This window comes from Bos taurus, chromosome 16, assembly GCF_002263795.3.
Source record: "Bos taurus isolate L1 Dominette 01449 registration number 42190680 breed Hereford chromosome 16, ARS-UCD2.0, whole genome shotgun sequence".
In the NCBI taxonomy this organism is placed as follows: Eukaryota; Metazoa; Chordata; class Mammalia; order Artiodactyla; family Bovidae; genus Bos; species Bos taurus.
Genome location: NC_037343.1, coordinates 79,648,106 through 79,661,432, shown reverse-complemented (window position 1 = coordinate 79,661,432; position 13,327 = coordinate 79,648,106). Strand labels below are relative to the sequence as shown.

The 13,327-nt window shown below is 65.6% G+C and overlaps 2 protein-coding genes across 4 annotated transcripts in view; both read left to right on the top strand.

The window, feature by feature from the left end:
• Positions 1-864: 864 nt before the first annotated feature.
• On the top strand, positions 865-1,736 carry ASCL5 (achaete-scute family bHLH transcription factor 5). The gene has a single exon (XM_059875849.1). The coding sequence runs from the start codon at positions 1,067-1,069 to the stop codon at positions 1,607-1,609; it is 543 nt and encodes a 180-aa protein (XP_059731832.1). The 5' UTR covers positions 865-1,066; the 3' UTR covers positions 1,610-1,736.
• A 1,158-nt stretch (positions 1,737-2,894) lies between these two features.
• CACNA1S (calcium voltage-gated channel subunit alpha1 S) overlaps positions 2,895-13,327 on the top strand; it is a 56,748-nt gene continuing 46,315 nt past the window's right edge. For all 3 annotated transcript variants that reach the window (XM_024976575.2, XM_024976574.2, XM_059875843.1), the window contains exons 1-2: positions 2,895-3,131; positions 4,542-4,647. In XM_024976575.2, the coding sequence (XP_024832343.1) occupies positions 2,980-3,131; positions 4,542-4,647 (258 nt within the window). In that variant the 5' untranslated portion in view covers positions 2,895-2,979. The remainder of the gene's footprint in view (positions 3,132-4,541; positions 4,648-13,327) is intronic.

Below are 13,327 nucleotides of genomic sequence, written 5' to 3'. Positions count from 1 at the left end.
GACACACAGGGAGAGGGCGGGTCAGTGACGACAGAGTGGGATCTGATAACCGTGGGTGGGGGTGCTGGGGAGGGGTTGGTAGCCCCTAAACGCAGCCCAGGCCAATCATTTCTAAAGCGACAGCGCCGGAAGTCTGGGAAAGGCTGTGTGTAACTCAGTCCCGCAACCAGCCCAGCTTCCTGTCTCATCCACCTGGTCAGTTATTTAACAAGCACTTACCTGTGCAGACTGGACCGCCAGGCTCTGCGCACTCAGAGGCAGGAGGGACAAACCCAGGGGGCCGGAGCCCGCACACGCCCCCTTCTCCCCCTCCCCCCAGCTCCCCAACCCTCCCCCAGGCGGGGGCCCCGCAGGTGCGAGTGAGGAGATGTGCCCCTCACTCTCAACGGAGAGGACATCGCCGGGCACTTTTATAAGGCAGGCCCTGGAGGAGGTATCTTCGGGTGTATTTCTTTTCCTACTTGGTCCTCATACCGCGTTATTCTCCTGGGAAGGATGTTTTAAATCTCTCCCTACTGGAAACCGTGGCTCAGAGAGGTCACCCCAGCAAGAAGGGGTGAACGGGGGTCCAAACCCTGCTCCGCGAGTGTCTTCAGCAGCCCACCGCCTCCGCTCCTGATGCTTACAATTGCCTTGGAGGGTCGCGGGGGTGAGGGGGGACACGAAGGAGCCCCCAAAGAAAGCCCTTTTCTAACTGACATGTTCACTCTCCTCTTTAGAGACGGTTCCCCCGGAGCCTCTGCGGCGCGGCGCACTCTAAGCAGCAGGCCAGGGTCCCCGAAGGCGGCGAGGACCAAGAGCCCAGCGCGGGCCGCCGGAGCCACAGAGTCGCGCCCCTGGGAAGGCCCGCGCCCGGCCTGGGATCCCGCCTCTGCGCGGCCGCCCAGTCCGCCGCGATGGCGCGCCTTAGGGGGACCTCGGAGCCTCCCCCGAGAGCGGAAATAAGCGCTGACCAGTCCGTGCTCCCCGAGCCGCGGCCGGCGATGTGACTCGCCCCGCGCGCAGGGCGCGCAGACCCCGAGCCGGGGCGACTCGGGGCTCGCTCGGTCCGGCTCCGCGCGGCACCATGAACGAAGACTTCTGCCGGGCGCTGGCGGCCCGCCGGCCCGCAGCGGCTCCCGAGTGCCTGCCGCTGGGCATCGGGCCCCCTCCGCGGCCGGCGCCCCCGGCCGGCGCCGAGCCCCTGGGCGCCGTGCCCTTCCTGCTCTACCCGGGCGCCGCCGGGCCGCCCTACTGCGACGCCTACGCGGCCGCCTTCCCGGGAGCGCCCTTCCCCGGCGCCCTGGGCGCCTGCGACTACCCCTTCGAGCCCGCCTTCATCCAGAAGCGCAATGAGCGCGAGCGCCAGCGCGTCCGCTGCGTCAACGAGGGCTACGCGCGGCTCCGCGGCCACCTGCCCGGCGCCCTGGCTGAGAAGCGGCTCAGTAAGGTGGAGACCCTGCGCGCCGCCATCCGCTACATCAAGCACCTGCAGGAGCTGCTGAGCGCCGCCCCCGACGGCGCCGCGCCCCGCGAGCCCCGGGCGGCGCCCTCCCTGGTGCCCGACTCGGCCGAGCCCTCCTGCGGCTCCTCCTCGCCCTTCTTCGAGTCGGAGGAGTGCAGCCACTGAGCAGGGTGGGGCTGCCCAGGCTCGGGAGGCTCCGGGTCCCCGTGGTTCCCGCCGTCCGACACTCCGGGGTCCGCCGCATCCTCCCTGCGCCAGCGCCACCCCGGCCCGGGCCCTTACAGCGGGCGGACACGGGGCACGAGTGAGGCCACCCCGGGGTCGGGCTCCGGCTTGGCCTCAGCCCCGCGCGGGAACAGGTCTAAGCCCAGGCTCCGGTGTGTACCGGGCCACTGCGGCCCTGATCCCTAACCCCGGGGCCCCAGGCGCAGCCCAGAAGGCAAGCCTGCTTTGATGGGCGGGCCTCGCCTGGACTCTCCAGGAGATGGCCTCAGACACCAGCGTCTCTTTGGGAGCTTGCCAGCCCGCCTCCCAGGGACACCCAGAGGGTGAGCTGCAGGCCAGGCAGCTGGCACCCAGCCCGGGGTGAGGGCGGCGGGGGGAGGACGTGTGGTCCCTGCTGCTCCCTGGCTTCCTTACAGGAGGACCCAAGGCTCCCAGCCCCCAGCCCGCAGTGTGGCCTCTTCCTTGCCCAGTTCAGGAGGGGACCTCTTCCCCTCATCCTGTGCTTTGTGGCATGCGGGCCGCGTGGTGTATGTGCTGTGTTCGCACCAAGGGGCTAAATAAAGATGCTGGGCTCTGTGGTTCCGGGTCATTGTCCACCTCTTTTCCCTGGCGACCCAGTCTCCTTCCACTCAGAGCACTTGCCTGTGAGGTGTTCTGTTCGCTTATGCATTCAGCTGACGTTCACGCAGAGCTCAGTACCTGCCAGGGGCAGAGTCCCAGGGGCAGACACCTGCCCCTTGCACAGTTAGGGGCAGTGGGGTGGGGTGGGGAACACCCCGGGGCGTGGGGGTGAGATTGGAGGGTCTTGGGGGTGTGGGGGTGAGAGTGGGTCAAGATGGCAGGGAGGGCTGTGGATTCCTACTGAGCCGGGCCACCCAGCAGCTTTTCCGGACCGTGTCTTGGGGCGGGGAGGGGGACTAATCTTGAAACCCAGGAGCTGGTGTCGGTGGCCCCTCAGTAGGCTCAGTGAGGCTGGGGGCTCCAGATCACTTCCTGAGCTCTCCGTCCGCTACTCCAGCCTGGGCCCGCATGTGACCCTCCCCCTGCCTCCTTGGGGACATACCGGGATGCCGCCGGCTGGGCCGGAGAGAGGTGACAGCTGCCTGGCTGTGGAGCCCAGGGCTGGCCAGTGGGGAGCCAGGGGAGGCTAATTTTACCCCCGGAGCAGGGAGAGTGATCCCGCCCCGCCCAGCTGGCTCAGCAGGGCAGGCGCCCCAGCTCAGCCGCCCAGTCCCGGAGGCGGGGGCGCTGGGACGCGGGGAGGAGAGGACAGCGGTAGGGGAGCAGGAAAGGCCGAGGCCGCGGGAGCCATGGAGCCGGCCCCGGCACAGGACGAGGGCCTGCGGAGGAAGCAGGCCAAGAAGCCCGTCCCGGAGGTCCTGCCCAGGCCACCCCGGGCCTTGTTCTGCTTGACCCTCCAGAACCCCGTGCGGAAAGCCTGCATCAGCATCGTCGAGTGGAAGTATCCTTCAGGGGCCATGCGGAGGGGAGGAGGGGGCTCAGTGATCACAGGCTCTGGAGGCCGGGCACCGGGGCCTGGGGGTACAGCCGGGGGCCTTTGGGAAGGCAGCCCTGGCGCAGGCACAGGGGCTGGGGGCGAGGCGCAGGGCCCCGAGGCCGCCTCTGGAAGGTGCTGGAAGGCGTGGAGGCCCTGACATGGGACAGGGTGGCGGAGGCCGGCAGGCTGGCTGGGAGGCCGGTGGGGTGGGCACCGAGCTCTGTGTGGATATCAGGCCCAGCTGGGCCGCACGTCCTGGGCACAGGGACGTGACCCCCTCCACGCTGGCATCAGCTCCGGGAGGAAGAATGATGAAAACACCCAGCTTGCTGGGCCAGGGGGACAGATATGAGGGCAGAGGGAAGGCCGTTGTCATGGGGGTGCTGAGTGTGCCGGCTGGGAATATTTGGAATATTTCTGAGGGGCTTTGGAAGACCGGGCTCCTACCAGCTGGTGCCTAGAAGAAAGAGAGTGAAGGGGCTGCAGGGCGGGGAACCCGGAGCCGGGCACCCGGGTGGGGAACCCGGAGCGGGCACCCGGTGGGGCCCGGCCTGCCCCACACTGCTGTGCCCACCCTGGGCCCCCGCCCACTCCGTCTGGGGAGCCGGCGGCCTCTCTTGCCTGTCTCCCGGTGCCTCTCCAGGTCTCTGCCCTGAGGCCACCTCGCCTCAAACCCGAGGAAGGTGGCTGGGAAGGGCACGGGGCCTTCCCGTGGGCTGTGGACACAGGGCGCACCCCCGCCGTCCACTCACGCACAGCTCCACTCCTCCACCTTCACCCCTCAGTCCCCACCACCCCCACCTCCCCTGGTGGCCTCCCCCAGGGCCCCTACTGCTCGCCAGCAAGTCCAGGGAGCCTGTGGGTGCCCTCTGGAGACTGGCTGGCTCGCCCCGTGTAGGGACACTGGGACCTGGGGGTGCAGCTGCCTCAGGGCAGTCTCCCCCGCTCAGGCCGCAGAGGCCAGGTTTCAGGGCGCACAGCCGCTCCCCGTCCCGCCCTGGGGGCCTCGCCCGGCTCGCACCAGCCCAGCCTCCCTGGATGCTCCTCCGAGGCCCCGAGGACTGTCTGACTGTAGCACCTTCGAGGGGACAGAGGGGTGGGGGGCCGGGCGAGGGGCGGGGATGTAGGGACTGAGATGGGACTCAAGACTCCCTGAGCGTTGGAACTGAGTGGCCCCAGACGGGAGCCAGCGCCTCGCGGTCCCTGAGCGTCTCAGGCACCCCTGTTGGAGGAGGGTCCCCGCCCGCACCCCCGCCAGGAGCAGAAGTGCGATGTGGGCCCGTCCCTGGGCCTTGGTGTCCACAGAGGCCCCCAGCGCACTCTCTGCTCCACCCGCAAGTCCCGCGCCTCACTCTCTCCTTAACTCCGCCCCAGACCCTTCGAGACCATCATCTTACTCACCATCTTTGCCAACTGCGTGGCCCTGGCCGTGTACCTGCCCATGCCGGAGGACGACAACAACAGACTGAACCTCGGCCTGGTAAGAGGGTGGTCCTTCCCCTGCCCGCCCGCTGCCCGGTGCGGGATGCTGGAGCTCCACCCCCCACCCCCCCAGGAGGATACAGACCCGTCCCCGAGACCTGCAGGGCGGGCTGAGCGGCTCTGAGCTCCGCAGGGAAACCTGGCTGGGCTGGATTCCGTCATAGCAGCAGCCAGCACTGAGAAGTACCCGCTGTGCCAGCTCCGTGCTAAGTGCTGAGGCGGTCCAAGCGCGGGCCGGAAAGGAATGTCCAGACTCGAGAGCATTTCAGAAGGGAATGAGTTTGCTAAGAACAAAGATCAGAGAAAACGGGGGACGCTGCGAGCTCAGCGGGCCGACCTCCTAACAGACCTGAGAGAGACAGTGCTTTCCTGGTTTAGGAGCCAATTTTTATAGCCTCAAGACAAAGAAAATTCCTGCTGGAAGGTTGCTGTTAGGTGATTGGTTAGGGTGGACTTCCCTAGATGGCACTAGGGGTAAAAAAATCCACCGCCAAAGCAGGAGGCGTAAGGGACATGGGCTCATTCCTGGGTTGGGAAGATCCCCTGGAGGAGGTCATGGCAGCCTGCTCTAGTATCTTGCCTGGAGAATCCCATGGACAGAGGAGCCTGGTGGGCTAGTCTGTGGAGCCACAAAGAGTCGGATACGACTGAATCAACTTAGCTCGCACGCGTGCACGATTGGTTAGGGTGCTACAGGCTGAGCACGGGGCTCAGTGTTCTGGCCTAATTTTGAGTCAGGAAGCTTGTTAGTGATGATCAGGGGGCTTCGGCAAGGGTTACAAAGGGCCTCAGTCAGCTGTGGAGGTGACCTCGGCTCTGGCTCCACTCCTGTGGCCGTTGGGCTTACCGCTGAGCGCCGTGGGAGAGTGGCCGTGTCCTCCACACCACAGCCCCTAAGCCAGGCCCGTTTGACAGATGCAGAAACTGAGGCTTAGTGAGGGCAGGGGCTGAATGCTCATCTGCCTTCCCTGGGTGTGACTCGGAAGAAACGCGCTTCTGCGGAGCTTGCTTTTCCGGGGAGCTTGTGTCAGCACCATGCTCCCTTCGGCCCAGCACCCACAACACGTCCTCGGGCCAGGGAGTGCTGCAGCTGGAGGGGGTTTTCCAGGGTCAGGCTGTCCTGCTCCTCCTGCCTCAGCCTGTTTGTGATGAGAAAACTGAGGCTTGGAGACGATAAAAGACGGACTTACCTGAAAACCAGATCATAGTCAGATGCCCGACATTGCCCAAGCGCTTATTAGACGCCCAGTTCTGTGCTAAATGCAGGATTTTGCATTATTGTCTCTTTTACTCCCCCGTGAAGGCATTAGACCCATTGTGAGACAAGGAAGCTGAGACTCAGGGGGTCTGGGTACCCTGCCCAGGGTCCCCCCACGTGTCTGTCTTCCCAGAGAGTCTCAGACTCAGGCTCTGACTTTCAGACTTGCCGCCAATGCGGCAACAAGCCGGACGCCCCGGGAAAGCCCCTGGCGGCCGTGGCCCTGGGCATCTACCACCCAGGCTCCCGGGGGACAGGGCGGTGCACCCCCTCATTTCAGCAGACTTTTCGGGCACTAACTCTGCAGGGAGGGCAGGAGGAAGCTGGCCGCATGCTTCCAGGGCCTGGAAGGGCAGCGCTGTCTCTGCCTCTGCATGGCGCTGCTTTCCATGGGATCCATCTGTCTTGGGTTGGGGAGAAGCTGGGAATCTAAGAGTGTGCTTGGCTATAACTGGAAAAATGCAGAGAGTGGGATCCGATGTGGTGAAGGCAGGTGTGAGGAGGCGCTCCTCGGAGCCCTGGGTCCTGGGATGGGTCCCTTCTCTACGCCCTGCGTCCACCCCGCCCTTCAGGGGTTCGTGTCTGGGGGTGTCAGTTCCATTTCAACTCCCTAAGAGGTTGACGGCTTTGGAAAGGCGCTCCATCCTCCAGAGAGCGTCAGAGATCTTAGCGGGCACATGGCTTTCCATCTTGAAACAAAGCAGCCCCCCAAGTCTAGAGGGTGCTGTGGGCTGAGTGACAGAGTCTGTAGAGACGAGGAGGACCCCCAGGCAGGACCACGCGGGAAGCCTTCCCAGACAGCCACCGCCACGGCGAGGGTCGGAGCTGGACAGGCTGTCGCTCGTCCGTGAGGGACCCCGACTGTGATGGCCCGAGAGGGCGGGGACACTGACGGTCACACGGCCAGCTCCCCGCTGAGGCCTCCCGCCTCCCCTTGTCTGTTACATGTTCATCATCCCAAAAACCAGCGAGAGGGAAGTGAGGGTGGGCAGAGCAACGGGGAGGCATCGGGGGCCTTTTTCTCTTCTTCCCACAATTGGCTGCCTTACAAGAACCTGAGGAAGGCCTGAGAACTCCCGTCCCCCACCCCCAGCCATCCAGCAGAGCCACGGTTGGGAGAAGGGAGGCGTCCGGACCACCGTTCACTCTCTTGTTCATTTAACAAACATTTGTCGAGTGTCTGTTACGCCCCTGGCACCACGGGGGTTGGCCTTGTGAACGAGTTCCCGTCTGCACAGACATCAGTCCAGTCCGTCAAACAAGCATTGAAAGGACAGGAGACGTGCAGGGTCGGGCGGGGGGCACGAGCGTGCTGCCCTTGAGGGAAACCTGTGTGAGCCATGGGGTCAGAGAGGCCCCAGAGGGTGGCAGGTCTGGCCTGGGCCGGGAGGGCAGAGCCGGAGTCCCGGAGTGTGGCCTGCTCGGGCGGGACCCGTGCTCGGGACGCCGCTCTGCAGTCATGGTGGCAGTGAATCTTTCACCATCTCGTCTCTGTGTTTTGTAACCAGGGCCCAGCAGGCGCACGGGCCAGGAACTGCGGGCAGTGGCTTGCTCATGGTCCCGCCTTCTGCCACCTCCCCGCCTTCCCTGCCTCGAAGGACAGACTCTCAGCTCAGGCCCTGCCCGCTGGGGCCCTGGGCCCCTGGCAGGACCTGCCCGAGGTCCTGGGAGGGTCAGGTCTGTGCGCATGCGCCGTGTGGCGTGTCCGGACAGCTGTCCCCAGCCGGGGCTGCCTGTGCCACGGCCCGGTCAGCAATGCCCTGCACAGCCCCGCCCCCACCCCTCCGGCACTCAGCGTACCCCTGGGGGAGGCCTGTCCCCCTCAGGTGGGGGCAGTGGGCCTGTGTGCAGGGCAACACCCAGTTCCACCCCCGGCTCAGGCCGGGGCGCAGCCGGGTCATTGGGTAGGGGGTGCCTGGGCGGGTCTGCGCCCGCCAACATTAAACAGGCCGTAGCCCCCGACCAGGAGAGGCTGCCAGGGGGAGCGCAGTGGCAGGAAGGCGTCCCAGCACCTTCAATGGCGCTGGTTCTGGGCCAGGCCCGCACGCGCCCCGTCCCTGGGCGTGCCGGTCCCGGAGCGGTCCAGAGGGGCACCAGAGCTGCAAGGACCCCCAGGCCTGCAGGGAGGGGGGCCACGCAGACATAGGGCGGGGGGCACGAGGTGGAGACGTGAGCTGGGGTCGGAGTGGCTCTCAGGCACCTCGGAGAGTGGGCTGGGGGTGGGGCAGCAGCGCTGTGTGTGGTGAACAGAGGCCTTGGAGACCGTGGAGGGGGTTGGTTAGGAGGTGGGCTCCACGGACCTGGCGCCTGATGGGTGTGGGGCGGAGTGTGGGGGGGGCGGGGCTTTCAGGGAGGGTGACGAGCAGGCAGTGGTTTTACAGGTGTTCCTGGGGGAGGGGACAGCCAGGGCCACCCCGGCCCTGCAGGTGCGGCCCGAGCCCTTAGGCCCTTGGACGTGCGGGTTGGAGCCCTGGACCACAGAGGCTCCGCCACTCTGGGTGACTGCAGGCCAGTGGGGGCGGGCCTCGTGCGGCCCCGGGCAGCTGGCCCCTCGCTCAGGAGGGGAGCCCTGACGCCTGCTCTGGGAACGAGCCCCCAACCCCAGGAGGCCGGGGCCCCTCCAGGAGCCACTCCGGCTCCACCCACCAGCTCTCACCCAGGCTGACGGGCTGAGCTGGAGACCCCCGTGACGCTTCGTCAGGGGGAAGCCCTGGGTCAGAGCAGCTGGGGAAGCCGAGGCCCAGAGACAGCCAGGAGGCCTGGGGAGACGCCGTGGCAGAGATCCATGAAGGCGGGATCGGTGCCCACGTCCCGGCCACCGTGACGGCGTCCCAGCCAGCAGGGGGGACGTGGGCCCTGCCTCAGCCAGGCTGGAGACACAGATGGTGGCTCAGAGAGGAAGCCCTGGGGCTGCAGCCGTGTGATCTCGGGTGAGTTGCTTCGCTTCTCTGCGCCCTCACCTGTAAAAGGGGTTAGCACCGTAAACTTCCGAGAAGGTCCTGCGTGAGTCAAGCCCTTGTAGGCTGTGCTACCTCGTCTATCGCACAGGAGCCTTTATCGTGCTGAGTCTCAGTACCCCTGTGGGGGCTTCCCAGCCACAGAGCCCCAGTCACAGGGGCCCTGGGTCGCTCTGGACTCAAAGGATACAACTCGTAACGATGACCAAAGGATTATCTCAGACAAAATCTTCCTCTTCACCCCAACCACCATCTGTGTCCAACCTCTTTAACCCTTTTCCTCTCCTTCCAACTGACTTATCTGGACGGCTTTTCTGGCCTCCAACCCCTCCTTCAGCCGAACGCCATCATCACCATCTTCGTCTTGGTTGTCACCTGTTGGGCACCTGCCCTGTGCCGGGCACTGCTCTGACACACTCAGGGCCTCGTCCCCCTGAATGCCCGCCGGGGCCCCACAGGACAGCACAGTTCTATAGACGAGTAAACTGAGGCACAGTGCCCGTCCAGTGGGCTCTACAGGCAAACCTGGACCCTTGACTGGGCACTGCGTGTGGCTCCCTCCTCATCAGAAGGGGACGCAGGAGGTCTCTGCTTCCCCGGGGAGTGGTCTTGGGTGGGGCTGGAGGAGGGGGCGTCCAGGACAGCAGTTCCTGGCGCCTCCTCAGGACCCCTCTCTCTAGACTGTGGAGTTGCTGCCACGCAGGCCAGGGAGGGTGCTCAGAGATCCAGCCCCGCATCCACGACCCCCAGAGGGCAGGCAGGCTGCTTCATGTCTTCAGGACTGACGGGCACTGACTGTGCCAGGGTCCCCCAGCCTCGTGCAGGCTGCGGACACTGGTCACACAGGGCCAGCGTGTGTCAGGGAAGCAGGAGGACGGAATAGACCCTGAGCCACCCTGGGGCCGGTGCAAGGGCAGGGGCGTGGAAGCCCAGCAAGGACCCAGGGCACCGGCCGCAGCCCAGGACCCCAGGAGGTCAGCTCTGCCGCTCTAAGGCTCACCTGCTCCGTGAAGCCTGAAGGGGCCCTGCCCCGGGGGGACTCCCGACTGAATTAATGAAAGGAGACCTTTGGGAGCGTCTCCATGCAGCCGGGGCCAGACCGAGGGGACCCACCTGTGGCAGTGGGCAGAGGGAGCAGCCCTGGGACAGGCTAGAGACACTGCTTTAGCTGCTTGTCTGTCGCTGTGCCCGCAAGCAGAGAGTAAAGACAGGACTCTGATCAAAACAGAGAAGGAACACAGGTCATAGGCTGATTCAACGCATAGCAACCGAGAAGCAGAGTACAGCTGGTTCAAAGAGAATTCGAGAAACAGAAATCTATGACCCTGGAGAAAAAATGACAGGCTAGGGTTGCTGGATGAGACACGCAGCGGGCCGGAGTCCTACAGGGCGCGTCCATCAGGGACGGTCTCTATCAGGCAGGACTCTGTGCTCCTACTGGGCAGCATCCTGAGAGTCGGAGGGACAGCCCCAGGCCAGTGGTTTCCAGGGTAGGAAGGGAGGGGCTCTCGGTAACAGTCTAGAGACTGGCGGGAACGTGCATCCTGAGTGTGTGTGAGTGTGCGTCCTGGGCGTGTGTCTTGAGCGTGTGTCCTAAGCGTGTGTCCCGGGCACGTATCCCAGGCGTGTGTCCCAAGTGTGTCCTGGGCATGTGTCCCAAGTGTGTCCCAGGCGTGTGTCCCAGGCGTGTGTCCTGAGCACGTGTAAGCGTGCATCCTGGGCATGTGTCCTGAGCATGTGTAAACATGCGTCCTAGGCATGTGTCCTGAGTGTGTGTCCTGGACGTGTGTCCTGAGCTTGTGTCCCAGGCGTGTGTCCCAGGCGTGTGTCCTGGGCATGTGTCCTGAGCGTGCCGCTCACATCTACAAGGCAGAGGCCGGGGGTCTGCTCTGCCTCCCGCAGTGCACAGGACTGCCCCCTCCTGCCAACCCAGAGCCGCCCACCCGCAGGAGAGGCGCGGCGGAGGCCCCGGCAGACCGCTCAGCCAGGCCTGCTAGCTGAGGTTCCAGCAAGGGCCCGGTGCTGATTTCCGAGGTCTGGAGGGTTTGCTGACACTGGTCAGGCTAGCTTGGGGCGGCCAGGGGGCTGAGGGGCCGGCCCTTCCCGCCCCGCACCTGCCGGCTGGCCGGCCCCTGACATTCCTAGGCTCAGGTTGCCGTCTTTTTATAGGGTCCGGAATGCGCCCTCTGCCACTCGGCCCGCCCCACCTCCCCAAGAAGTGGCCCACACTGGCCTTGCCTGTCAGAGACCCCGGGCCAGCCAGGCACAGGGGTCCAAGCCCAGGCCACTGCTCAGGGGTCTGGCGAAATGCCTGCCCTCTCCTGCTGGGGGACTCAAATTCCCCACGCTCCTTTGCGTCCCCCTCAGCCCAGGTGCTGCATGGGCACCGAGAGGGTGGGTGGACAGAGTTGGAGCTGCCCTGCACACCTGGCCCAAGCTGGTCGGCCCCGGGGGGCCCAGCGGAGCCCAGGCCTCAGGCAGCCGCAGCGCCTGCCACCTCTGCCCCGGTCTGGCTCGGACACAGCTCCCTGCAGTCTGTGAGCCCCAGCCGGGGGAGGGGGGTCCCCATCCTCCAGAACTGCCGGGGGAGCGCGTCTGTGCGGCCACACGGGGGTGGCTGAGGAGGTGGCTGTCGCCTCCCCTCTCTGTCCCCTCCCTGTGTTCCCAGCCCACCGCCAAGCCCTGAGGAACCCAGGCCTGGAGGGCAGAGGACGGGATCTGACGAGCCCCCTGGGGGTCCCGTGTGAATTTTCTCCCCTCCCAGCATGACATGGTGGTTGAGGTCACGGGGCCTGGGTTCTCATCACGGCCCTGCCAGTCGGCTGCTGTGTGATCCTGGAGAAATTACTTAACCCCTCTGTGCTTTGGTTTCCTCATCCGTTCAGTGGGGGTAGGAGTGCTGCCCTTCCAGGCCCCTGTGAAGATGACGTGCGTGTGTGTGTGTGAATCTGTGTGCATGTGCGTACATGTGTGTACACGTGTGCACGCGCGTGCATGCATGTGTGCGTGCACGTGTGAGTGTGCGTGTGCACGTGTGAGTGTGTGTGTGTGTGTGTGTGTGTGTGTGTGTGTGTGACTACACCAGGGCCTGGCGCGTGAGCTCAGTGAACCAGCGCCGCTGTCAGCTCGCCAGCCCAGGCCCCGTCTCCTTCCCACCACTTGGGTGCCTCGCTTTCTTGCCCCACCAGGTGACCGGGCTCCCCCTGTGGCCCTCAGCCCTGCCACCCTCCTTTGGACACACTCCTGACCTCCCACCCAGCGTGGGCCCCACAGGAGCTGGCTCTCCTCCTGGGAAGGGAAGCAGAGGCCAAGGGGGGCGGGCTCAGGTCCCATCCATGCCGGGAGGGTGCGTCAGGATGAATGCAGCCACTGCCCTCCCGCCAGCGGGCCCTCCTCCCAGCCTGGAGGCTGAGGGGTCCTGCAGACACACCCCAGGGCCTGCATTCCCGAGCAGTGGTGCCTCAGGCCGCAGGCCAGCTCCCCGGGAGGCCTGGGGCTGAGCCAGGGCAGGCGGGCCGGGGCCTCGCCCCCTCGCCCCCACCTCCCTCACATCTGCGCAGGAAAAGCTGCAGAGTAGGGGTGCCCAAGAGGTGCCCCCTTTGCTCCCAGAAGCCGGCTCTGCCTGGGCCCTATCCCCACCCCTCCGGGATGGGAGAACTGGACCACGCTTGGTCTCCGCTCACTCACTCCATGGCCTGGCCCCGGTCTTAGGTAGTGCCTGGGAGTGCTGGCCGGCGGCCCCGTCCACCCTCGCGGCCACAGTGTTCTAGACACGTAGTTCCCCAGGCCGCTGTCAGCTGTCCCAGCGGGCAGTTCAGGAAGCAGGAGTCCTTGGCAGGGCTGCCCCCTGCTGTCTTGGGGGTCCCCTGGTGCCCTCAGACCCTGCCGCAGCTCAGGGTGCTGTGAGGAAGCAGGCCCTCAAACCTCCAAACCCTGGGCTGAGGCTCTGTTTTGCTGGGGAGACGGCCCCCCACTTCAAGCCCTCCCATACACCAGGGTGGGGGGCTTTAGGAGACAAACCTCCCGACCTGCCCCCTATGTCTCCCGGGGCAGCGGGCCCAGGGTCTGCTTGGGGAGCAGACTGGGGAGGAACCGGGGTGGGGAGCATCTTGGAGCGGCAGCACCCGGGGGTCTGCTCTGAGCGTGGCCATGAGACCCCACCGGCACCCCCTGCACACAGGCTCCTTCTCTCAGCCAAATCCGCTCCGGCCTGTTGACGCAGACGGTCCTAACAGTGAACTCTGACTGGAAAAGTGGAATGCTCCACGCCCACCCCAGCAAGATTTGTGTCTGAATGGGTCACAGCGCCTGGGCAGTAAGTCAGGAGCCTCAGGCCTGGGGGATGGGGAGGACCCGCCGCCTTCAGAACTGTGACTGGAGCTTCCTGGTTCCATCACCCTGTCCCAGACCAGCCTGCGGGGCCTTTCTGTGGGCCCTGCAGGGCCCGGAGCCCTCAAGGGGCC

What these genes read in the sequence shown, in the direction of transcription:
- ASCL5 (XM_059875849.1), top strand. Translation starts at nt 1,067, where the DNA reads ATGAACGAAGACTTCTGCCGGGCGCTGGCGGCCCGCCGGCCCGCAGCG.